The sequence below is a fragment of the Callospermophilus lateralis genome, chromosome 4, assembly GCF_048772815.1.
Source record: "Callospermophilus lateralis isolate mCalLat2 chromosome 4, mCalLat2.hap1, whole genome shotgun sequence".
Lineage (NCBI taxonomy): Eukaryota > Metazoa > Chordata > Mammalia > Rodentia > Sciuridae > Callospermophilus > Callospermophilus lateralis.
In genome coordinates, this window is record NC_135308.1 from 121,592,201 (window position 1) to 121,618,071 (window position 25,871).

Below are 25,871 nucleotides of genomic sequence, written 5' to 3' on the forward strand. Positions count from 1 at the left end.
GAGTTAGAAAACACCCTAAATTTGCCATTAAGAAAGAACTCTTCTGCCATGGGATGGGTTTTCAGGGAATAGGAAACATTTGATAGTGTTTCAGATAACAAGTAAGATTTTAGAGAAAGTTTTCTCTCCAGAGGCCTTGCTGAAGAATATTTATTTTAAAATACTGCCCTTTTTGGATGTAGTCTGAGTCTGTCTTTATATATTCATGTATATATTTTCAAGTTACATTTATAAAGTGTCCTAGTTTTATATCCCTAACAATTTAAAAAGCTCCAGGCTTTTCTTCTCATTTCTTCTTTTCTTGTATCAGTATCCACTCTTTACCTGTCTTTTCTGAAATTGTTGATTAGATTATCTAAAGTTTGGTGCTTGGCAGTATTTTTTCCTCTGTTATTATTCTGGTTTACTGCATTTGGCTTTGAAATACTATTTTTAAATGTTAAGAATACCATAATTTAGGAATTCATAACTAGTCCAAACTAAATAATGAGGGAAAGCATACTGGGAAAATTCAGCCAATTTAGTGCTTTCATTTTGCTCTCCCGCGTAATTCTCTCTCCACCACTTTCAGAGGCCAGCTCTTTTTGTGGAGTCAGGCTGGTAGAGAGGATTAGTATAAGCTATCTTTCTGTGTGCTTTAGAATATGCTGCTTAGTTCATGTAGAATCAGGGTTTGGAAGATAAAATGTCTTGATTAAAGGTTTTAAATCTGTGTTCAAAAAAGGTTTAGGAGAGATTGCTTTTGGTATATACATTTACCATTCTTTCTTGGTACACTCTCGATTTGTGCTGCTTCTTGTCCTTATAATATGGTGTGAGAGTTAAGAGAAGGTTGTCAGTTAATAAGGTAGGTATAATCCCTTGATGAGTCATTTGTTCGAAATTGACAAATTGTGCATAGAAACAATTCTAAAATGTTTTATATCTAGTTGAAGAGAAAGTATGAAGTATATTTAATTACTAGAAAATATAAATTATTTAATTTTAACTAGTTTTTTTTGTGGGGTGGGGGGGCGTGTACTGGGGATTGAACTCAGGGGCACATGGCTACTGAGGCACATTCCCCAGCCCTGCTTTGTGTATGTATATATGTATATTTTTTAAATTTAGAGATAGAATCTCACTGAACTCCTTAGCAGCCTCGATTTTGCTGAGACTGACTTTGAGCTCTCAATCCTCCTTCCTCAGCCTCTCAAGCCACTGGGATTGTGCGTGTAGTCACCTTTTACTCAAGTGTGTTGGCTTAGTTTTAACCAGTTCTAAAATCTCCATTTAACACATCAACTTTAATGTATAGCCAGAAATTCAATGTACTATTGACATATTCCCTTTGAAATCAGTAGAATTTGATTTCTAGGTACCAAACTTTATTCTTTTTAAAGAGGAAAATGTGAATACCGTACCTTTTTATTTGCCACATTTGGTCATTTAAATTGGCTCTTCTTCTAAAGTATATCCTTTACCTAGCCACTTCTTACCACTTCTACTGCTGCCTCTATAATATAAGTCATCTTCATCCTCCCAGCCCATTTTCCTGCTTATAGTCTTTTCCCTCCTTAGTCCATTCCTCATGGTGTAAATAGAGTCATTTTTTAAAAACATACTCCCAATTATGTCAGTTAAAACAAACAAACAAAAAAACAGCCTCCAGATATCTCTTCTTATTTCTTGTCTCTCACAGTAAAATCCAAAGTTCCCCAGACCTGCAAGGAACTAAACGATCTGGTTCTTAACCTGTATCTCTGACTTAATTTACTACCATTCACCATTACTAAATTCATGCTGTTTGAGTCATATACTAAGGGTCTTGCTGTTACCTTCTGAACTGAATATTCGTCCTACAGGTATTTTCCTTGTAGTTCCTTTAGCTCTCTATTTGTTTTCTTTCCAGCTCCACCATCCCTGTCTATTGTAAAATATTTTCCTACTCTTTTCCAAAAAAAAATCATTCTATATAAAGGACAGCTCTTTAAAATTAAGTAAATTATAACTTTATGAAAACTTGTCACTTTTATTTTTTTTCTTCTAATTTTGCCATAGATCAGAAATCTTTGTCTTATCCCGGAACCCATCCCTGGTCTGAACCTCACATTTGGGAAGCATTCTTTTCTTATCTCTCATTTTGCTGAAGAAATATAAAAATAATCGTCATTCTCACTGATATGTAAATTCTGTATTGAAGCACACAAAACAGAAATGAGTTTCTGCATTTTCCCTCTTTTTTGCCCTCCTTTCTTCCTCCTGCTTTTTTTCCTTCTCTCCTGCCTCCCCACAGTGCTTAAAAAGTCCAATATTACTGAAAGAGGAACATTTTTGAATTTTCCTTTGAGACATTGCATTTTACACAGTTTTAAGCATAAAGTTTTTCATTCTATATAGTTACTTTCAATTTTGGCATTCGAAGAGTCTATAATTGTTTTTAATAGTAAAGTTATGCAAATGTTGTCAAAAGAAGAATATACTTTGTATCCATTTGAACTAATTTATGTGTGTAAAATTTGATGAGATATGCTCTAGTATTCACCTACAATTTTATTGTATTATGTATATTTTATGCCATTTTCCCATGTGGGTTCTTTCTTAGAATTAGAGCTCAGGAGTAAAGGTCCTGTAAAGAAAATCAAATGTATTCTTGGTGCTTGCAAAACAAACTCTTAAAATTTCATGTATGTTGAGTCTTAATTTGTAAACTATAGCATTATTTTTTGTTTTTGCTACTGTGTCTTTTTTGAATTAAACTCACTAAAGAGCCCTTTTTGCGCCACCTCCCAACCCCCAGTACTTAGGAGGTTTAATAGCCATGTGGGATTCTAGTTTGGAATGATCTTCAGAATTATATATCATGAGAGTCACCAGAGTCCTCTGCCCAAATATTAAGTACCTATGTTCTAATGAATTAGTAGATTCTTAAAAATATCTGTATTTCACACCTAAAAGGATTAACAGTCCCCAGATGTATAGCAAAGTAATGGTTAAATTGTCCTTAGACTGCTATTCATCTGTACCCCAGTAGCTTTTTCTGAGACACCATTAGGAAGGATTCCTACAAATTTAATAGAGGACTTGAAATATAAAGAAATTATTTAATAGCATGGATGCTTTCACCAAAGTTGCACATAAAATTTGGTCTTTAGTCTGTAGCATGTCAGTTCACCATGTCTACTGGTAAATAATAGTGACTAGAGTGTTTCATTTTGAAATAAGACAAAGAAATTTTTGCTTGTGTCTTATTTGCAATTGAAGAAGATACTCTTATCCATAATGAGTGTTTAAGTCATACTAAATTTGAGGTGAGATTCCCTTCAAATTTGTACTTTTGAAAAGATGTAGTCACCTTTTATTCAAGTCTTTACAATTTTTCTTCATCATTAGCATTTCAGCTTCTTACTCTGAACTTCAAAGTACTATCAGGGAGAAGACATATTGACCTGAAAATAATTTACTTAAGTTGGTTGATAGTTTTGGAAACTTTATAGAGGTCACCTTAAAAATAACCAAATAAATAAAAATTAGCACGGATTTTAGTAATTTTGGTGTGGATTCAAAATTGCTAGTGTTGGATATGGTAATGATTTTAAAAAACAAGAATAAACAGTAAAAAAGCTAAAAATTTATACCAGTATGATGAAGGAAAAATTGCCTGCTTATGGGTGGGTACTTATGACTCAAGATAAAATTCTAGTGTATCACTACATGCTGATTCAAAAAATGCTATCTGAAATTTTGATTGTAAGGAAAGATCATATGCTCTGGAAGACATAATTTTAGAAGTAGATAGTAACAAGACACTAATGTTAAAAGATGCATGTGAAGATTGTGAGTGATGGAATTTAAACTTTTAAAAAGAATCTATGGGAAATTATATTTGGGGTTATTTTTCAAGAGTGATATTAAATTCCTTAAAAGTAAGCAGAACTCTTGCATGAGACAGGCTTTAAGATTCATCTTTTACTTTGGGGACCTAAAACTAAATGTCTAATGCTGTGTTGTTAGTCAGATTTTATCATGAGCCCTTAGTTGTTCTACTTCAGAATCTCAATAGTATTCTCTTAATTTGGAAGGTAAAGCTGTGGACACTTTTCAAAATACTATTCTTAATAAAAGTAATATTTTTGTTTAGGTGACAAACAGCATGTTTGGTGCTTCAAGAAAGAAGTTTGTAGAAGGGGTCGACAGTGACTACCATGACGAAAACATGTACTACAGCCAGTCTTCTATGTTCCCACATCGGTCAGAAAAAGATGTAAGTTCATTGTTTGCATGTATTTACTCACCAGTGTCTGTTTCTGGGTTCCTGCAAAGCAACATGTAAACTGTGGGGTTCTGTATGGTTGAGTGTTAGGCACAGTGCTAGGCTTTGGAGATACAAAGACAAGTAACTTTGATTCTAACCCGGAAACATATTGCCCTATGGTTCTTACCTTGGGACATGATAGTAGTGTGGTAGGAAGTACTCAAAGACTTAGTGTAAACATTGTATGTATGACTTTTAGATCATTTGGTTTTTTGTTTAGCATGGGAAGTAACTTTTATATTAAAACTAATGGACACATGGAGAACAGATTTGCATAGATTTGAAGATAAAATGGCAAGCATAAAATGAACAATTTTCTGGCTTTAGGCTTATACCTTAAATAGAGAGTATTTTTTTCTCTCTTCATCCTTGGGGATAAAAATGTTTGACACACTGCATTCAGGATATAGTAGATGAGATAGAGACATAATCCTATTACAGGGTTTAGAATACAGTGAAATCATAATTAGCAAATGGGTAAAATTTTTAAAAATAAATTTTTGAATTATATTAGGTCATTTTAAGTTATAATTTATACCTATGTCATACTAGTTGCAGTTGTCTTATACTTTTTACCTATCCAATCCTTTTCCTCTTTCAAAACTTTACATATTTGATGTTCCTAATATTCTTTTTATATAACAGTCTCCTCTATTAAACTAATGAGATTTTTACTAGTTTAAAGCACTTATAATGTTCTATGGTATGTAACAGTGATGCTCATTTTCTTTAAAATCTATTACTAGTAAATAACTACTTATCATTTTAGAATTTCACAAATTAGCTTGACCTAGGTTTCAGATAGGATTTTAGTTTTTCGTTTATTTATTTTTTTTTAATTCTGTTTTTTTAAATTGTCATTTTGGAAACTGATCAATTGATTTATTAGGACTCTTTTCAAATTATGTGTTTTTTGGCTTGGTTAATAATTAGTGTGCACTTTAATAGCTTATGGAAGAATGTCATCTAATATTCTGCTTGCTGTTTTCTTACTCTAGTTATTTATTATTTGATGTAAATTATATTTGAATTATTATTTACACATATGTCTATGTTTAAATGTTGACTTTGTAGATTAAAATTGGGGATGTATATTTGATAGTATTGCAGAAACTATAAAGCTATGAGTTGTGTATTATTGTGATGGTTTAGTGAGATTTAATTTGATAGAAAAATGGTAGTAAAATTCTACAGATTAAAAGGCATTTATTTTAAATTAGGAAGATATGAAGCTTTCAAACAGAAATCTAAAATAGAGCATGTGTAGAAGGTAAATTTCAGAGAAATGCCTGTCTTCTAGAAAGCAGAAACACTGCATTTGTGTGAGTTCTAAAATCAGAATTAGTACAAGCACTCACATTCATACTCAAATATTTTGGTTATCATTTCAATCTAGTTGATTTTCACAGAAGTTACTCATCCTGGTTTACTCTATGAAACTTGATTTTTAACCTTATTAATAAGATACTATGACATACCAATTAACAACTTGGATTCTAAAGCAATACACACGTGTTTGATTCTTGATTGCCTGTTAACAAGAATTTCTTCAAGTATCAGTTTCTTCATCTATAAAGTGGTGATAACAACATAATAGCTACCTCATGAATTGCTGCTGATACTGTTACTTTTTTTCTTATTGTTAAAAACAGGAAAACTACAAATTTGTAAAAGTACAGATGAGGAGAAGAATAAAATTAAAATTACTCATTCTTACCAGGAATAATTTCTAGAATTTTGATTTTATACTTCAAATATCTTCATTAAAAATTTTATAGTTTTTAAAATTTCTAGAACATACTGACATTTTCCACCAGAAATTTTGTACTTATTTTTACTCTCATTACCACTGTTCATTCCTTTAATACAACTATTACCTTTTTTTTGCTAATAGAGAAAATAAGTTTATTGTTTTAATGTAGATTAATGTTACTAATTTTACGCACAAACACACATGAACACATGGTTGTCTTTTTCTTATAGTTATTGGCCATTTATATTTCTTTGTGTGGGTTATCTATCATTTCCTATTTCGCTGTTGATAATGAGTCTTGTTATTACTTTCCACATATTAGGGTTAATAACCTCTTGTCATTTGATACAAAAATATTTTTCTGTATTTTTCACCTTTAATTTAGTTTATGGTATTTATAATATTCAGATATTTTTCATTTGATTTCAACGTGATCCCTCAATCTTTTTTGCTCATTTTCTTCTTTTAAATTAAATTTTTGTTTTAACAGATACATGGATAAAATCAGATTAAACGTGTCTCCTCAAATATTTCTGTTTCTTTATGGGATCATAGGATTTTCTAAAACTGTTTCTGTTTTCAAAATATTTAGAAAGACCTTTACTAATAGCTTTTTCTAGTAATTTAAAAAAATTCTTCACCTACGGCTTATGTCCATTAGAAATATATTTTGGTTTAAGGACTATATTGTAAGGTTCCAAACATTTTTTCCCTAGTGAAGTTATCCAATTGTCTCAGCACTATTTATGCTTTATATCATGGGACAGAAAACTTTTACTTACAGTACCACATAGAAACTAGGCTTTGTGAATTAAGGGACAAAATCAAAGGTATTATATAATCATTTATAATGTAAAACCCATTCTTAGTTTATACATCCTACAAAAACTGTTCGTGTACAGATTTGGCTCACAGGTAGTAATTTGTCCACTCCTGAACCTTTCACTTACGACTAATTAAAATATTCCCTTTAATATATTAGTGTCTTATGTGTTCTTGGGTCTTTTTTAAACCCTTGGTCTATTTATCGTACTGATTCCATGTCAGAGCTACTATTCCAATTGCTGTAGCTTCAGCTTTAAAGACTATTTTAACATATTAGGTAAAGTCTTATACATCCCTTTTTTCCATAAAAATGTTTTTAACTACTACACATAAATGCCAATGTTTACCTTCCTTAGAAGGATCTCTCCTTTTAATCCTAGTCTTTTTGGCTTTTAAAAAGTAGGCTTTTGGGCTCAATTGGTAGAGTGCTTGCCTCTTGTGCACAAGACTCTGGGTTCAATCCACAGCACCACCAAAGGAAAAAAAAAGTAGGCTTTTATAGTTGCCATTTTCATTGCATCTTTCAGATTGACTTTTACTAATCTGTAAAAAATATTTATTTCATAATCAACTACCTTACAAAACTCTTTTACTAGGTTTTTTTTTTTTTTTTTTTAAAGCAATTGGGAATGTGGGACTTGGAAGTCCCTACTATATAAGTTTCTATCTCAGCTTCATGATTTACTGGCTGTGTTTAGTAGCGCAAGTTACTCGATTTCTGTTTTATCTGTTTTCTCATTTCTACAATTGGAACAATAGTAGGTGACTCATGGGTAGTTGTAAGGACTGAATGGATAATTATATGTAAAATTTTATGATGAAGAAATAATTAATATTGCTCTTAATATGATTATTAATAACATTTCATTTGATTCTGTTTGATTTTCTAGGTAAAGTATCTACAAATAATGATTATTTTCATTCTTTATAAAAGCTTATAAAGAAAAATATTTTAACATACCAAATAAATTGGACAATTTTATTATTTTTTCTTTTTGTAAGTAAAAAGTATTTTTAATTGTAATTTGTGATAAAGGAAAACTGCTTAGGGGTTGAGTGAATCTTGAAGCCAGTTTAATGAGATGTTAATAATAGACTTTATTTGTGAATTTTTTGAACGGGCTGAAGCAGTGGTTTGAGTTAATATTTCTTTAAGTAGAACTCATTCAATAAATATCTTATTCTGATGTCTGCAGAAGTGATTAAAATCAGTATCTTAATGTCACTGAACTATACACTTAAAAATGTTTAATAGTTAAAAATCAAAATTTCTGATTTACCCTGTTCATATAGCATAAAAGCTAACTATTGCTGCTTCATCTGTATGACTGTAGAGGCTTTTAGGAAAGTATTCTCTCTGATATTGTGTGCTAGTTAAATTGGTAAGTAATTTTTTTAGAGCTCCTCCTTATTATCAAAGACCTTTTATGAGGTGCCTCTACATTTATGTGACTTTATATAGAATGCTCTATTTGATATTTTGAAATATAAAAGTGATGTTATACATAATACAGATGTTGTTACAATAGTCTAACTAGATTAAGTTAATCATAGGCATATATTAGCATATTTTCCTTGTTATAGTTATTGTCTTTTTGGAATCTTTATAAAAATAAAATCCAACCAACTTGTAGAATTTAAAAAATATATATATTTGCAATTTTACTGCTTACACATTTTTTCTAGTTTATGAATCTTTGTAAAATGTTACACATTTCGATGATTCTTAAGCATAACCATTTGAGAAGCACAAACTTGTAGGAATCTCTTTTGTTTTAATGTATGGTGAAAAGACAAATGAGATGTGACACATATTCCTTACTTTAAAAAACTCTTAAAACTAGAAGGAGTAGACTGTGTACTAATTCTGCCAAATCATTTTGAATTCATACCTAGCTTTCATTGTTAACCTATAACAATTATAACAACAAAGGTTTCTCTCATGCCAATTTATAATGAATAGTTTGTTAAAATCTAGTATAAAATCTAGTATAAGCATACCTTTTGTCACTTATTATCATCATCCTCATGATTAGTGTTTGTGTATAGGAGTTAGGCTGATTAAATCTTTACCTATAGGTGATCTTCTTGTCAACTTGTTTTCCCCCAGAATTTTCCTGAGGCTTTTTCTTTCATTATATCCAACTCCTTTACTAGAATTATCATACCCAAGAAGCCTTCCCTTGACTTCCCTTTTCATAGATGGCATTGTATATACTGTAATCACTATCCTCTAAATTCTTTTTGCATTAAAAAAAAAAAAAAAATCAGAGCAGGGTCTAGGCGTGTAGCTCAGTAAGCACTTACCTAGCAGGCTCAAGGCCCTGGATTCAAACTCGTGTGTGTGTGTGTGTGTGTGTGTGTGTGTGAGAGAGAGAGAGAGAGAGAGAGAGAGAGAGAGAGACACCGGGAGAGATAAGATACATTAAGTATCACTACCTGAAAGTACATGTGTATTGTCCTGTTTACTAAATTTTAAGTTTACCAGTGACAGAGACTTCAATTACTGCCATGTACTTAGAATCCATAATATTTAGGAAGCAGGAGACTCTCAGTGTTAAAGAAGGGAATGGATAATGAAAAGTAGCAGTTACCATTTGCAGATGGGATTATGAAAAAATCTCAAAAATCATCTTGTAAACTTTTAAAAGAAAGTATGATTTATTTGTAAATGTCAGATTTTTATATGGCAATGATGATCTCATAAAAGTTAAGTGTAATTAATAGCCAGCATTTTTTAGAGTATGTTCGAAAAAAATTGGAATTAAATATTAAATCACTTGAGGGGAACTTCCAGAACCCATTAAACTCATTGACATTCACATACTCTTTAGACTCATTATTTTAAAGATAAAATCCTGATAAAATATATGCAATTAGTGTAGATACAATTTCAGTGTATCTACAAAGGAATCACACACAAAAAAAAGCTCAGTTGTGTGTGTTGTCATCCTCATCATTCTCATCATCTAAACAGTAAGCATAATCTATGATACAAGTTGAGTGTGCTTTATCCAGAGTGCTTAAGATTAGAAAAGTTTCAGATTTCAAATTAACTTGCCTAGACTTTGGTTAAATATCCCTAGTTCAAATGCATGAAATCTGTAATGATTCAAAATTCAAAATCTTTGAGGGTTTTTTTGTTTGTTTGTTTGTTTGTTTTTGGAAATTTGACATAATAACACTAAGTCTATACTAGTGAGGATTTCTTTTCAAAAAATTTTTTTTGAAGTGAAAGACTAAGCCAGCATGTTTGAGAGAACATTGAGGCGACTACTTTGGACGTGTAATTAATAGACTTTGTTAAAAACAATGCAGTTTAAATGCCTTTAAAATGTAAATATTTAAACCAATTATTTGTCTTTCCGTAAAACTATACTTTGGTTCTAGCCTGGAATTCAGGCAATACAATAAAAAGATGTTCATAAGCATATTTTTTTAGTAAAAAGTTTCAGTATTAAATGTTTAATACTAAGGAATTAATTACATTGATGTTTTCACTATTTTTACAAATATTCTTTATATGTAAACATAGAAATATTTTAAGGAAAATTTCTTGAACTATCTAGTAAACTCATTTTATTATATCTAATTCATAAGCTGTCAGGTTCTGTACCTTAGTATTTTTTTTCCTGCCTCTAACCCTCTCTTGCTCCTTTCTTCTTTTTGATGTGTTATCTTCTCAGTCTTTCTTTCTATGCCTGTGTGCTAGATTTCATTTTTTAAATGATCCTATTTTAAAAATGTTTGAAATCTAGCCAGGTGTGTAGTAAGTGACGCATGCCTGTAATCCCAGCGGCTTGGGAGGCTTGAGACAGGAGATTCATGAGTTCAAAGCTAGCCTCTGCAAAAAGCAAGGCGCTAAATAACTCAGTGAGACTTTGTCTCTAAGTAAAATACAAAATTGAGCTGGGGATGTGGCTCAGTGGTTGAATGTCCCTGAGTTCAGTCCTCAGTACCAAAAAAAAAAAAAAAAAAAAAAAAAAAACCCGTTTGAATTCCTTCCAGATGTAGGATTCTGTATGCATACACCCTTGTTTCGTTTCTTTGTGTGAGTATGTGTGTTTGTGTGTTTGTGTGTGTGTGTGTAAATAAGATGTAGTTAAAAAAATCAAATCATGTTTTTTATGGAGTGACAACATAATTATAGGAATTTGTTATCACCATACATTTAACTGTATCATACAATGAATTTTTAAAAGATTATTTGAAAAATTATTTCATTTTTAAATTTTTTGTTGTCAGGGAATTTTTGTTTAACAAAATTTTGTTGTGATTTGAAGCCCAAAGGATATAATTTCTTGACCAAATTTATTTAGTGTTTCTTAAAATAGGTTTTACAGTTGGATGTAAATTTGTCAGAGAGAGGGAGTAATTTTTGAGAAGTGGTCACTGTTAGGAAGAATAAGGGAGGTAGAATACTTCATACTTTGTTGCTATGGAGATCTGGTAGGAACCAAATTTGCCTGTTACTAAGTTTTTACAATTAATTTTTAAACAAAAATTGAAACTATTTGGTCATGAATGTCAGAGTTCTATCTATTAATAATGCAAATAATTTTTAAATGAAATTCTGTTTTATTGATTTCCTATGTTAAAAGATAAAGGAGTTCTTTGGATCAGGAAAATAAGTAATTAGAATCACATTGTATTAGTTCTTTTTGTTTCTCGGTTTTTATTATTTTCATTGCAGTGTATATTATAGATTTCTTGAGTTATGGAAGATGTATAATTATTATGATAGTTTTAGACTGAGAACACAATAACAACTTGTTGGTTTCATCATTCTAGTGATTATGTGACATTTACTCTTCTGTTTACCTTTAGCTTCTCTTAAAAAAACACAAGTTCTGCATCTTCTTTTATCTGAAATTTATGAAGTAAACTTCTTAGTTTAGCTCCTTGGCCAAAAAGCTATATAAATTTAGGGTGTTACTTAATAAATTTCCCAGTCTCATGCCCCTTTGTCTGAGAAACAATGTCTTGCATTGAGAGGAAGATTAGATTATTAGCAGCTGCTGCTACAATTATTGAGCACTTACAATGTGCTGTATCTTATCTCATTTAATCTACACTCAACTCTATGAGATTGGTAGTGTTATTTCATCTTATAGGAACGAAACTGAGCTTCAGCTGTTTCATAGGTTATGTGGCAGAACTAGGATTCAAACCCCAACTCCAACTCTAACTCTGGGCTTTCTCTGTTTATGCTGCATTAGCTATTGTAATGTCTCTTGTCCTAAGGTTTTGTATTTTTGTCAGAAATTCACCTTTTATCATTAAATTTCAACATTTAAAAATAAATATAATTTTTCTGATGTCTGTTAACAGTAATCATTGCTCTGTCAGAGTACATTTCTTGTGCATTTTTGTTGCTTTCATCAATAGCATTCCTGTTCTGTTCACATTCTTTGATTCCTCCATTTTTAGCATTGATTTATTTCATGAAACTTTCAGCATCTAAAAATATATACTACTAGGAATAGATTTTATGATTTTGCATCTTTGACACATTATAAGGCACTAATTTTAACATCTATATAGCTAATCATCACTTATTTTATGTGGAAGTGTTGAAGGTTATAAACTCTTTAAACTACTTTCATATTCCTGGAATGTACTGTTTATAAACCTTCATGTAGTAGAATAAAGAAAATGATATTTAATATTATGCACTACAGTAAATGGGTTACCCTCCTACTCTTGATCTCAAGTAACTGAACCACAACTACTCTACCTTCATGTTGCACCTTACTCCTTACCTCTGTCCTTCCCTGCCGAGAGGGCTGATCTTTTGGCACACTTTTAACACATTTGTGCATCTGTAACCTTCATGAGAAAGTAGACTAAATGTTCTTTAAAGTTTAAGTATTCAGTAGGCATATACTTTTGAAAACAGTAATGTTTTAAGTTGTTCATTTGAAAATGTTCACTTTATGTATTATAAGTCATGCATTTTCACCATTGTATTTGAAACCTAATAGCTGATGATAACAAAGGCATAATTTTTAAACATTTTATATATATATCTTTTTCCTGTGTCACCAACTAAAGCTTTGCTATATATTGTGTGTCTCCTTTGAATCTTGTTCTTGCATTTGGAAGTGAATCTTTAACATGCTTAATATTTCTAGTTAATATTATGATAATAATTATAACACCTAAGAATAATTTGATCTCACATATTTTGATCTATTTGGTTATTAAAAATATATAGTTTGCATGATAGTGTAATTGTCTAGATTGTACAGCCTCTGGATTTGAGAAGAAATATTTATAAGGTTTGATACTTTAATAGAAAATTGATTCCTGTATTATAAATAGTGCTGTTTTTGGAATGGTATGTAATTCAGCCCTGCCCCTCGAAAGTCTGATGTGCATTACCAGTTTACAACTACTATTGCATAAAAAGTTTTGTGAGCTAATCTAGAATAATTAAAACAGCTTAAGTATTTTGATATGAAGATAACATGAACTGTATATTATAAACTTCATTGTTTAAATGTGTTTTCTTAACTGTGGTCAATGTCATTATAATTTTCCTTCCCTGGAAACCACAGCACAGCAGTCCCTGTAGATAGTTCTCTCTCTTTTTTTTTTTTTTTTTTTTGAGTCTCCTCTCACCACCTTTTTAGGATGTAAAGTACCATTAATTCTGCTGTCTGAATATTTTGTTTGTAGTCCTACTCTGCTGTTCTAGTTTGATATCTCACTGTTTCCATTTCTGTTTCTGTTCTAGGATTTATCTTCCCAAAGTTCACTTTGATCATGTAATTTCCTTGCTTAATATTAGTTTTCTCTTTATTGTCATCCTTAGTAACCATCTTTGTATAACATTTATGAAGACTGTTTGCACTCTGATCCCAATTTTCTTGTATTTTTCCCATTCTTATCTTCCCCATTTGGATGAGCTTTGTCTCCTTTTCTAATTATCCTGTTATCCAGCCACCACTATTTCTTATTGTTTTCTCACTGACCTTATTCTCACTGCATATCCTTGGCCTGGTAGGCCCCTCATCTATACCCTCATCAAATGTTATCCCCTATAGAGTTTTACTAATATATCACTCTTGTGCAGAATTATCTTCTCCAGTGATTCTTCATACTTCTTGATAGCATTGCTACACATGCCTTAGAATATAATTGTATAACTCATTCTTTTTCCCCACTGGATTATAAACCTTTTGATGGCATAGCCCATACCTTATTTAATGAAAGTGTTTTGCTAGTTGTCTAATATGAAACAGGAAATACATAAATCCACTTACATATGTACATTTTTATTTACTCAGCTTAAGTATCTATATATAGTATTACTACATTGCTGTGTCTGTGAAGAAATGTAAAGATGAATGTTTCATATGCTATACCTTCATTTATATTCTACTAGGAAAAAAAGATTGGTGCAATAAATACATTGTATAAGTACCATGAATGTCATATCATTTACCAATAAATTATATAAATCATATACGATGTCTTTGTTTTTGTATGCTTTTTACTTGTTTTTTTGCTCTTGTATCTTCTCTCCACTTTTATGACTTCATGTGTAGTTGTTCAGTTTTTCTCCTAATTTGATACACATGATTTAATTGTATGTAAAAAAAGAGGAGTATTCTTACAACGTAGAAAACTTTTCTATTTAGAATTCGTTTAATATTATCTAGGAATCAAGCCATCTCACTTATAAATTTATAAAACTGATTTTTTTTGAGATGTTATCCTTGTGTTTTTGTTAGATATGTTAGCCTTTTTTTTTTTTTTTAAAGGGAAGCAGTAATGCTGTTTTAGGTTAGTATAATTTTTAGAAAATTTGTATTAAAAAATATTTTCAGTTGCTGTTTGATTTTTATCTAGTTATTATCTCTTAAGAAACATGATTACATATTTATGTTTTGAAGAATGAGAAATGTGCATTAGACTGATTTTTATGGTGTGATATACAAGATTTGTAAAATATAAATGCAATGCTTTGTTCTCTTTCTTTATGCTCTAATGTAATTAATTTGTTTCTAGATGCTGGCATCACCATCTACATCAGGTCAGCTGTCTCAGTTTGGGGCAAGTTTATACGGGCAACAAAGTAAGAATTTTGTATTTATTTTGGGATACTTTATTTAAAGAGAAAAATAAATAACTACTACATAAAAAACAATGGATGCTGCCCTTTGGGGTTTATTGTAGGGCTTAGCCGGAAAAATTCTTAATTTTCAGAATTTTCTTTATTTTACTATATAGTAAAACCTCATTATTTCAGGCCTCATTCTAAATTGGTTATTACTTATGTATAGCATAGATTGAAATTTATTTTGATATCTTTTGTATCTAGATGTTCCTTTGTAAAGTATTGTTGAAATTTTGGGTAAACAAAAGTAGATATTCTATTTTTCAATTAGAGGAAGTTGAAAGATTTTTCTTTTCTTTTCTTTTCTTTTTTTTTTTTTTTTTTGGTTTGGTTGGTTTGATAAGATTGTTTCATTTGTGTTTTTCGGCCTGTCATTGTAAACCTATTTCTTAGCAGCAGTGTATGATTTTTTTGTTTGTTTGTTTGTTTTGGTTCAGCAGTATTTCTTCTTTTGCTTTATATCTCTCTGGTTATAGAATCTAGATTTTTTGACTCACATTTTTTTCATTATATAAGATTCTTCTTTTTAGAAGTATTTAATACTTTAAAAGCGCTTAGCATAGTGCCTGGCGCATAGTAAGTGCTCAATAAATGCTAGCTATTACTATCACAAAATTTTTATAAAACTCCAAATTATAAAATATCTTCATATTTTTGCAAGTCAATTTTTTAGAATGTTACATAGTAATAAGATTTTATCATCTCTAGTATCAAAGATCTGTTGATTTCTCATTTTTGTTAATAGCATCTCTGTTAATGAAAGGGGGAGGGAGTTAAAAGTGTTATAAATTTTCATCAAAGATCATAGAATAATTGAGTAACTTGAGTAGACATCTAGTGCCTACTTTAACCCGCTTCAGATAAAAATTAATTGTTTAATTTGGAGCTCTTCTGGTATAATGGGAAGCAATATTTTGATTGGTATCAGAATAGCTCATTATATCACTTTGCCCTTCACATTGATTTTAGTTTAGTAGAAGGATAAAACTTATTTTGTATACAAGGGTTATTTCCATCTATTTTTCTATCTTTTGTGTCTTTCCTCTTTTGCTCTGAAACACAATTTTGCTAGTACAGGAGTAGTAAATAAAATTTATTAATTCTTTATATGTATTTTAGCAGTTTTCCTGTAATTAAACAAAAACATTTACAAAACTTTTTATTACCTAAAAAACATGTGGCTTATTTATCCACAATGTTTAGCCTAGGTGTTGAGGAAATATTATTAGCAAGTAATGTGCTGTCTTTAGCCTGTGCTTTTACCCTTCTTGTAAGGCTTACACTAGAAATATGTAGCTATTTTAAAACTATATTTTATTTAGAACAACTGCAAAGACCTAATTTTTCTTTTGAAAGTCCAGGGTTTATCATTGCAGAAAGTAGACATAGAATGGAGAAAAATTTATAAGTGAGAAGCTGAGGTGATTTTATAAAGGATAATGGCAGTGATCAGCTGTCTGGATTTTTAAAAATCTAAGTTTTTTTTTTTTAATGTATAGATGTGTAATTATAATTGGGCTAAGGTACAGGATAGATTTGGTTTGAAATACAGTAATATCATTGGTATGGTTGACATTGACATTCAAATTTAAGTTATTGTGTTTCTTGCTAATAATATACAGAGAATAATTAGTGAACAAATTTATTTTTCTTAGAAAATGTGTTTTAAAAGAAACCATATATGATAGGTATTTTCTGTTGGACTGTAATTATATTGAATGGCTATATTCTTATAATATCTGTGAAGCAATTTGAATACATAGTTTACTTTTTTAAACTGACATTTCAGGTATTAACCTACTGAAAAATTGAACCTTAGATTAATAGGAACTGAACTGTTTTGATTCAGGATACAGTTATTTTCCAGGCTACACCTTTAGAAGCTGTAACTAGTGAAAAAATGATAGCATGGGTTGCCAGTTTCTTTTAGGTTCAGAGACTCTAGAGAGCCAAGTGGATCATATAACTGGCGGGTAATGTGAACACCCACATCGTCAGACAGGAGAACACAAGCTACCATGTGGGACTTGGAGGTCAGAGTTTTAATAGTTTTAACTAAGTCAGAATGGTAAAATTTGAAGGATGGAGAGATTGGAACGTAGTGGGATAGATTAGAAATGTAACTCTCAGGGCAACTTATTGTATTTGAGATTGGTATAACTCAAAGCTCTTTTTCTCAACTGCCATTGAATTCCATCATTAACTCTATTCATATTGGCAAAGTTCAATAGGGATTTGTGCCATTCGAATATGAGGTCTGCTAGTAATCTGTTGTTCTTGATATTAGAATAATTAAGAGGTGGGAGAATTGGAAAAGAAAGAACACCCTCTCTAGAACTAAGACTTATAATAAATTTAAAACAAGAAAGTGAGTTCCTTTTGGAATGGGTATACAACTATTGAAGCCTTCATTTTGCCAGATTTGAGTAGAAGGATTGTGTAACACATTAGGTACACTGAAAATACTGGTTTGTACAATCTTAGATCCTAGTGGGTATGATTGTATCCAAATGTGTAAGTGACTTAGCATCCAAGGGTTTGTGTACCAGGTGATAACTGTAGAAACCAGTAAACATAGTGTTAAGTTGCATAATGTTCTCTAGTTGTCTTCTTTGAGTTTATACATAAGATTTGAGCTCTGCCTTATAGACCCCTATGCTTTCCAAACTGTCTATTAGATTAGAATGAATAGGGGACAAGGAATTCATTTCTCCTGAATGTTAATTAAGTACATTGAAATTGTAGTGGTTTAGTTGATGTTTTCTTATTTATGAATAGGATTTAGAACAGTGTAGGAATAGAGAAAAAGGAAACTACCATTTATTGAACACTTCTTTATGTGTGTATTGTCTTATAGTCACCCGAGTTAACTAGCTATCTAGATGAATTCATTATCTGCATTTGTATCTGAATCCTGAAAAGGACCCAGACCTTTATTAGTTGTGAGAAGAAATACATCTTTCCTTCTGGAATCTGGACTCTTGGGTTGGGAATGGTGGCATAATTTCATGCTTCCAACAGACATCCTTTTGACCTTTCTTTTTTTTTAAGAACTTCTTGTGAAGGCTCCTTGCTTTATGGAGAACCAGAGCACAAGTGGAGTGGCTCAAAAGTGATGCTGCTAACAATGTAAAATAAATAAAAGACAATTTTTGGTTGCTTTAGGACTTTGTAGGATACTTTAACAGACATTTAATACTTAGTAATTTGTATTGAATGCTCTGGGAAGCCTTGCTTTCAAGTACATGTTATAGTAAGGAGGTATGACATGTATATATAAAATATTTAATAACAGCCTATGAGGCTAGGTTGTAATGCAAGGTGTGGACAATATTTTAGAGTTTGGGGTGAAAAGCACAGTAAGCTATAATGTTAGAGGAAAACTCCAAAACAGGCAGGAATTGAGTTTGACAGATACTTACTGAGTCCTATTATACATATTATACTGTAGATGGGTATAGAAGAGACCACTCTTTTACACCATCACTGTACAATGTACATAAAGCTGTGGTGTTACTGCATTTACTTTTGCATGTCTATGTTGCCTTCCTGTCCTTTGTACTCTGTACATGACAGGCACTCAGTAAATATTTGTTGAATGCATGATGAGCGATACATGGTTTCCACATATAATCTTAAAAGTATAGGTACATAGATGGTTTCACTACAGAATGGAATAAGAAGTTAGGAGTTTTCTGGATATTTCAAAGGCAGGAGTAATCATCTGTCTTTGACAATGATCAAGAAAGGATTTACACATGAGATCATGTTTGAGATTGACTTTGAGGAGACTCTAATTGTTTTAGCAGTGGGAACAATATCCGTAGCAAGGGATAGATTTTAGAATGGTCCACTTTATGAAGGCAAGGGAAACCTAGTAGGCTGTTAAATTGATTTCAACCAAGAAGTACAATCTTCACTTTTCTGTGAGATTCATCTCAAGATCTTTGCTACTTTCCAAATTCAAGAGCATGGCTATAGTATAAAAAGTTTTGCCACATAAAACATTTATTTTCTGTTGAAAACCCTCATTCCACTACATGATACCAGTTTATCTTCACCATAGGAACACTTGTTGACTTTCTTTACAGAGGTTTGTTTTACCAAAATAAAACCACAGAAACAGAGCTAATATTTATTGGTTATTTAATGTGTATCAAATGCAAATTTAAGTGCTTTATATAAATTTATATAGGTTAATTTATTAAATCTTCATAGTTCCTTGACAGGTTAAGGAACCGGCCCAAAGGTATATAGATAATAAGCAGTAGAGCTGGAATTGCATTACTTTTAAAGTAACTCTATGAATATGAGTTGAGAACAGCAAATTCTTTGAAACCTGTAAGCTATATACTGCTTCCTGACTATCATGATCCTAGAAGGCTATTTGTACATAGTAGAAATTACTAGTGTTAAATCCACAGATGCCAAAAGCCTACTGAACCTTCTACTGAAGATAGTGTGATAGGATTTATTCATTAATCATGTATTATTGAATAACTACTCTGAGTATGATATTATTCTAAGAACTCACCAAGAATATGGCAAATAACAAAGTTCCTGTTTTCATAGTGCTTACGTTTTAATGGAGACAGATGATAAACATGCAGGCAACTAAGTCTATTGTGTTACTCTGGTAGTAAATACCATAATAACTAAGTCAGGTTTATGGGGTAAGTGGATAGAAGTAATTTGTTGCATTCAAATACATCTCTGAGAAGGTACTATTTGAATGGAAACCTGAAAGTTGGGGATGGGTAGTCCTTGGAACAATTTAGATGAGAACCTTTCAGATACAGGCAACAGCAAACATGATAATTCTGAGAATATAAAAATGACCAGGCATGGTGGTGCACACTTGTAATCCTAGCAACTCAGGAGTCTGAGATAGGAGGATTACAAATTCAAAGCCAGCCTCATCAACTTAGCAAGACCCTAATCAACTTAGCAATATCCTATCTCAAAGTAAGAAATATAAAGAAAAAGTACTTGGAATGTGGCTCAGTGATTAAGAACTCTTGGGTTCAGTCCCTAGTACCAAAACAAAAAGGAATGTAAGACTGAATTTAATGTGTAAAGGAAGAGTGAGAGGGCCGGTGTAATGAATTAAGAGAGAAAATCAATGAATTAACAGGTTTTAGATTATAGAAAGTCTTATAAATTAATAAAGAATTTGGATTTTTCTAAGTTTAATGGCAAAGATTTTAATATGCAATTTCATTCTTAATATCTCTTTTCTGTACAGAAAGTGTGCTTGATGGGGAAGAAACAGGCTGCTACTGTACTACAGTAATCTGGGCAAGAAGGAGTAACTTGGACTAGGGATAGAGGTGTTGAGAAACTTGAGATGTTTTGAGGATCAAGCATAATTTCTATAGTTTGAGACCTGAATTACTTTGTAAATGTGTTTAAATTTATAAGGGAAATTTAGATGGAGAAGAAGTGCAGAATATACTTGAAAGATTGCTGTTTCACCGGTAAAGATTCTGTAGAACGGTAAAACCTTTTTTATTATTTAATTAAACAGCAATCTCCTATAGGAACCCTCTTCTGATCTGACCCACTCTATCCCTGAATCTGAGTTAGCAGTCCCTCCTACATGTACTCAAACACACTAAACAAAATAAACACCTGAGTAATAGCACTTATATATTTATTTTTAAATAGGCCTTTGTATCTCTGCAGAACAAGAGAAGAGAAAGTAATCTTGGTGGGAAAATGATAATGAATGGAAAAGGTATAGGGACAGTATTGAAGAGGAGAATTAGGCAAAGGAGAAATATAAATCAAATCTCTATTAGGTTAATAGCAGAACGTTAAGATTAAAGAAAAAAATAGTTTGGTTCTGAGAGAATTTTAACTGTGATTGGACTTAATTGTATGGAATAATTGTTTTCAACCATGGCCGCACTTAGAAACACTTGAGGAGTTTTTTAAAATCTTACTGCCCATGAATTATCCAGACTCAAACCAAATCATAATTTTGTAGAGATGGGACCTAGACATGGAAATTCCTGGGTAATGGAAAAATTAGCAAGTGCTATAAAAAGTGGAAAGTGATATTGATTGTAAAAGGGCATTGAAATACAAGTCAAAAAACTGAGCATTCTTTTTATACCTTATTGCTTGGGCAAGTAACTTAATGCCTGGTTTGAGTTCATCATCTGTAATTTGGTTGTTTGTACTCTGAAGTCTATTTTATTACTAAATCCGTTGAATGTAATGAAGGAAATTACAAAATTGAAATACTTTTATGGAGAAGATTAATCAGCTAAGTGCAGGAGAGGTTGGAGTTAAGAAGACATTGAGTGAAAGCACCATTTTGGGGTTGGTGGCCTTTTTTAATGTGAGTGTAACACTGAGTTTCTGTAGGAAGCTTGATACTTTGAGAATGGAAAAGGGGACACTTTACGCTTTCTTTTTTCAGGGATTCCGTCCCCCTCCCCCCCAAAAGATTCAGGAGCGTTCATTTAAGTAAGAATCTTGAGGGATTTGGTTGCTATGATTGAATTGTTTTTATTGTAACTTGTATTATTAATATTGTTTATCTCTAGCAAAAGATTGAATTCAGGATGGCACGTCTTGCCATAAATATAAAAAGATACACTATTAATCAGTTGTTACAACAGAAATAATTCATTTGGTCATATTCTTTAGGGTTTCTGAAAAATGATCAATAAGAAATTTAATTAATTCTTTGCTTAGCACCTGGCCAAATAAGAGGTAGGAATCTACTTGGATATGTTCCCATAGTCCTTTAAGAGAAAAAGATCAATGTAGTATTATAACCATTTAAATGTGTTTTTTTGTTTTTTCTTTTATTCCTTATCATAAATAAAAAATGGAGAGGATAAATATCTTCCCTGTAGGTTGTTAAAAAGAAGGACAAGAGGACTGAGGATGTGGCTCAGTGGTTAAGTACCCCTGGGTTCAATGCCTGGTACCAAAAAAAAAAAAAAAAAAAGAAAAAGAAGGAAAAGAGATGAAGTAGTAGTATGTAGTATGTTTGGTTATGAAGTGCTCCATAAATTTTTATTTTACTGTCCTCCCAGTTACTCATGTATGATCATGGGTGTGTGTGTGTGTGTGTTTCCTGTTGTAGTTGTGTGTGGTTTTTTTTTTTTTTTTTTTTTTTTTTGGCGGTATCAATGTTTCTTTCTTTCTTTCTTTCTTTCTTTATTTTTAGTTTTTGGCAGAAACAACATCTTTCTTTGTATGTGGTGCTGAGGATCGAACCCGGGTCGCACGCATGCCAGGCGAGCGCCCTACCGCTTAAGCCACATCCCCAGCCCTGTTGTAGTTGTTTTAACCTATAGTCCAATCTCTTGAATTCTTTTTTTTATCTTTTGTTAGCCTGTATTCTTGGGCTAATATTTTGGAAATGATTTTGTGTTAATTATTCTAGTAAAAGATGAAATTTTCCCCTACTTTCAGCCTATCCACTGCTGATAGTTTGACTCAGGTAACTCAAATTTAATGACTTAGTATATTTTATTGCCTAAATATAAATCATTGTATGTTTATTATTCAGTGCTATTAATCCTTTATTGTATAACACAATTTTAAGTTAAATTTAAAATAACCCCATTACTAAATATTAAGGAATTAATGATCCAGTTTGTAATGATCTTTTTATATCTAGTTCAATAAAACTAAACTAAGACCTTTGAATTTATCTATTAACTTTTTATGAAGAACATGAATTTTGTGGTCTGAAATGAAACAATAATATTTATTTTCTATATTTCATAGTCTTCCTTCACTCTTAGCACTATGAATTAATTCAAGCATGCCAATTCTTAATTAAATTGTGTATTTTCCTTTTTCAGAAGTATCTTTGCTAATATTGATAATCTCTAAAATATTTTTGAAATTATAAATTTTTATTATACAGCATTGAATATGTGTAAACAGAGTTAAAGAGGATGAATCTCCATGAGTCATTTGTAGGGTTTCTTGTATGTTAAAAAGGGTTCAAACATTTACTAGATTTTTGGAAAGTGTTTTAATGATGAGTGGGTGGAAAAGAGTGAAAAGGGAAAGGAAAACTTGAAAAAATGGGCAGGTATTAAGATGAGAAAGCAAATGAAGGGAAGATATCAAGAGATGGAAATTTGGAACAAGTTTTGAGGTAGAAGAAGTAGATCAGTGTTAAATTAGAGTTGTCTTCAGCACTCAATAGTGTTGCCATTTAAAGAACACTGGGTGTTAAGAGATCTAATTTCTTGTCCTGGTTCTTTGTGTCACCTTGGAGAGGTCAGTTAACTTATCTGAGCCTCAGATTCCTAATCTGTAATATGTCAACATTGTACTAGGGTGATTTCTGGATGTAAAATGGTGTATTTTTTTTAGAGAACATTAACTATGGGAAACACCCTCCTATAGGAAATTTGCAGCTATGGCTGACTACAGGACAGCCTGTTTGGGTAATAGGGTTTCAGGTCCCTTAGGTAGGAGCCTTTTCTTTCTATTTCATTGCTATATCACCTGAAGCTAATGCAGTAGGCACTCAGAAATGTTTGTTTGAATGAGTGATGGGAAAATGTGATTTTGGTTATCTGTTATGGGAGCACCTAGGGGGCCTGGAGGAAAACTGATATGCTTGAGGAGAGAGGGAAATGACCAATTTCTTTTGAAGAGATCTTAAGTTAGCTGATTTTTTAATCTCTTGTACTTCCTTATTTTGTCCCATATTCAGAGAAAGTGGCTATAGCTAATGGGATCCTCATGTTCACAAAATTTAAGAGTAAACAAAATAAATGCAGTGACCAAGTCAGTTTTCCCTTTATGTGTCTGGGAAAGTGACACATTGTCATGCCAATAAATTTTATAAAGATGTTTGAAAGAAAATATTCATGGTATATACAGAACTATATATATTTGAGGTCATAGTTTTTAAAATCTTCAGGGCTTTGAAAGTTTTAGATCCAAATTAGACCAGTAAGGTGTGTGTGTGTGTGTGTGTGTGTGTGTGTGTGTGTGTGTTGGGGGGGGGTGTCTAGCACTAACATCACCTACTTACTAATTAGCTCTTCCTCTGTCTTATTACTTTCACTTAACTTCCAACTTACAATACATTTAGTTGATCAATGTGCCATTCCTCAGCAGACTAGAAACAGAAAACATTAAAAATATGGGTAAGGATGATGAAGGAAAGGAAACATTTTCAGGCAGAATGACAACACAAATGACAGCTGTACATCTTTACTTTGAAGAATAAAAGGGTAAAAAATAAACATATACATATAACATTAGTTATCCATGATAATTACTCTGTATCATTAAGAAAATAACTTATAATTTCATGTTATCTGAATAAAAGTCAATAAATGTCAATACATTTTTAAAACAAATTTGTCCAAATTGGTTCATTTTTAAAAAATATATATTTTATATCTCAATGGTAAAACCCTTACTAATCTTAAAAATAACACATATGGAACATAACCATCCCTGCATCTGACCCGAGGAGGACTAGATGAACAAAATCATTATACTTTGAAATCTTTTTAAATGTCTTAAATTTTTTGTTGCTATGTCTTTATCAGTTTTTTTTTTTTTTAAACAGTTGGCATTTTATGTTGGGTTTGTAACAATTGTAATACTGAGAGAGAGATGTATAATAGTAAAGAAATTTCTCAAATACATTTTTAAAGGATCATATAAAAATTAAACCTACTTCTGCAAAGGGTGGGGGTGGATGTCTTTCTGTGTACATCAGTTGTGAATTTAAACAGAAACACACAAGATTGCAAAATTTCTTAAAGGTATATTTGTACAAATTTTGCAAATTTGCCTTTAATAAATTTGAAAACTATTCATTCATAATATTGTAGCATTCTGTTGCTTCTAGGCTTTTTTGCTAAGATCAAGCATAGTATAATATTGTAACATAATCATTGACAGACATAGTTTATTGTAAGATAGAAATATGAAAATGATATTCATTCAAAATGAGATTTCAGACTAGAATTTTTTGTTAAAATCACAGTCCATTTGGAGTAAATTGAATATATCCATTTAAAATTTGCATATTACATTAGGTCATTTTAAAATGTTTTAAATTGCCAGCTCCAGAAGATGGATAACAATTTCATTCCTGATGGCAATGAATTTCCTTCTTCTGAATTTTTTTATTAGGTGCACTAGGCCTTCCAATGAGGGGAATGAGCAACAATACCCCTCAGTTAAATCGCAGCTTATCACAAGGCACTCAGTTACCGAGCCACGTCACGCCAACAACAGGGGTACCAACAATGTCACTTCACACGCCTCCATCTCCAAGCAGGTATTTATTGGTGGACCAGAATATTTCTCAAAAAAAAAAAAAATGTATCTTTGTAGAGTAAGCAAGCTTTTAATTTTTTAACAAGGTGATGATTGAATTTCTGGTTCAGTGCCTTTCACCAAGAAAACAAAAATACCTAGGCGCATTTTATTTCATTGCCGATTGATTAGTGCAAGATGTTTTTATTTTATAGCTAGCATACTAGTTGTCCAGTGGGTGAATATCAAGGGTTAATCTCCTCCTGGGGAGCTTTTTCAAAAGCCATATCTCTCTTCCTCAAAGATGTACAATTTAAAATGACTCCCCAGATAATTCTGAACCTTGCTCTCTCACCACACATTCATTACTTTAGTGTGAGTAAAAGAAAAGGAGGATGTAGATTATGCAGATTATGCATATTAGTATGAAGAGGATAGAATGACAGGAATTTGGAGTGAAATTATTTTAAATATATGTGAAATACATTTAATTTTTATCCTAGTCACACCAATAGTTCTCTCATTTTAGATGTCACCTATTTAGTTCCACTATAATTTGCCCGTTTTTAAATTGATTTGTTTACTTTAATTTAAAAAAAAAAACTAGA

General features: G+C 31.5%; 1 protein-coding gene across 7 annotated transcripts in view; it reads left to right on the forward strand.

Moving 5' to 3' along the window:
• Positions 1 to 25,871, forward strand: part of Cnot2 (CCR4-NOT transcription complex subunit 2) — a 101,304-nt gene that overhangs the window by 53,494 nt on the left and 21,939 nt on the right. For 6 of the 7 annotated variants that reach the window (XM_076854859.1, XM_076854857.2, XM_076854856.1 and 3 more), the window contains 3 exons: positions 4,121 to 4,243; positions 14,889 to 14,955; positions 25,138 to 25,285. In XM_076854859.1, the coding sequence (XP_076710974.1) occupies positions 4,121 to 4,243; positions 14,889 to 14,955; positions 25,138 to 25,285 (338 nt within the window). Of the gene's footprint in view, positions 1 to 4,120; positions 4,244 to 14,888; positions 14,956 to 25,137; positions 25,286 to 25,871 lie in introns of those variants that run through there. The other variant, XM_076854862.1, reaches the window with a different exon arrangement.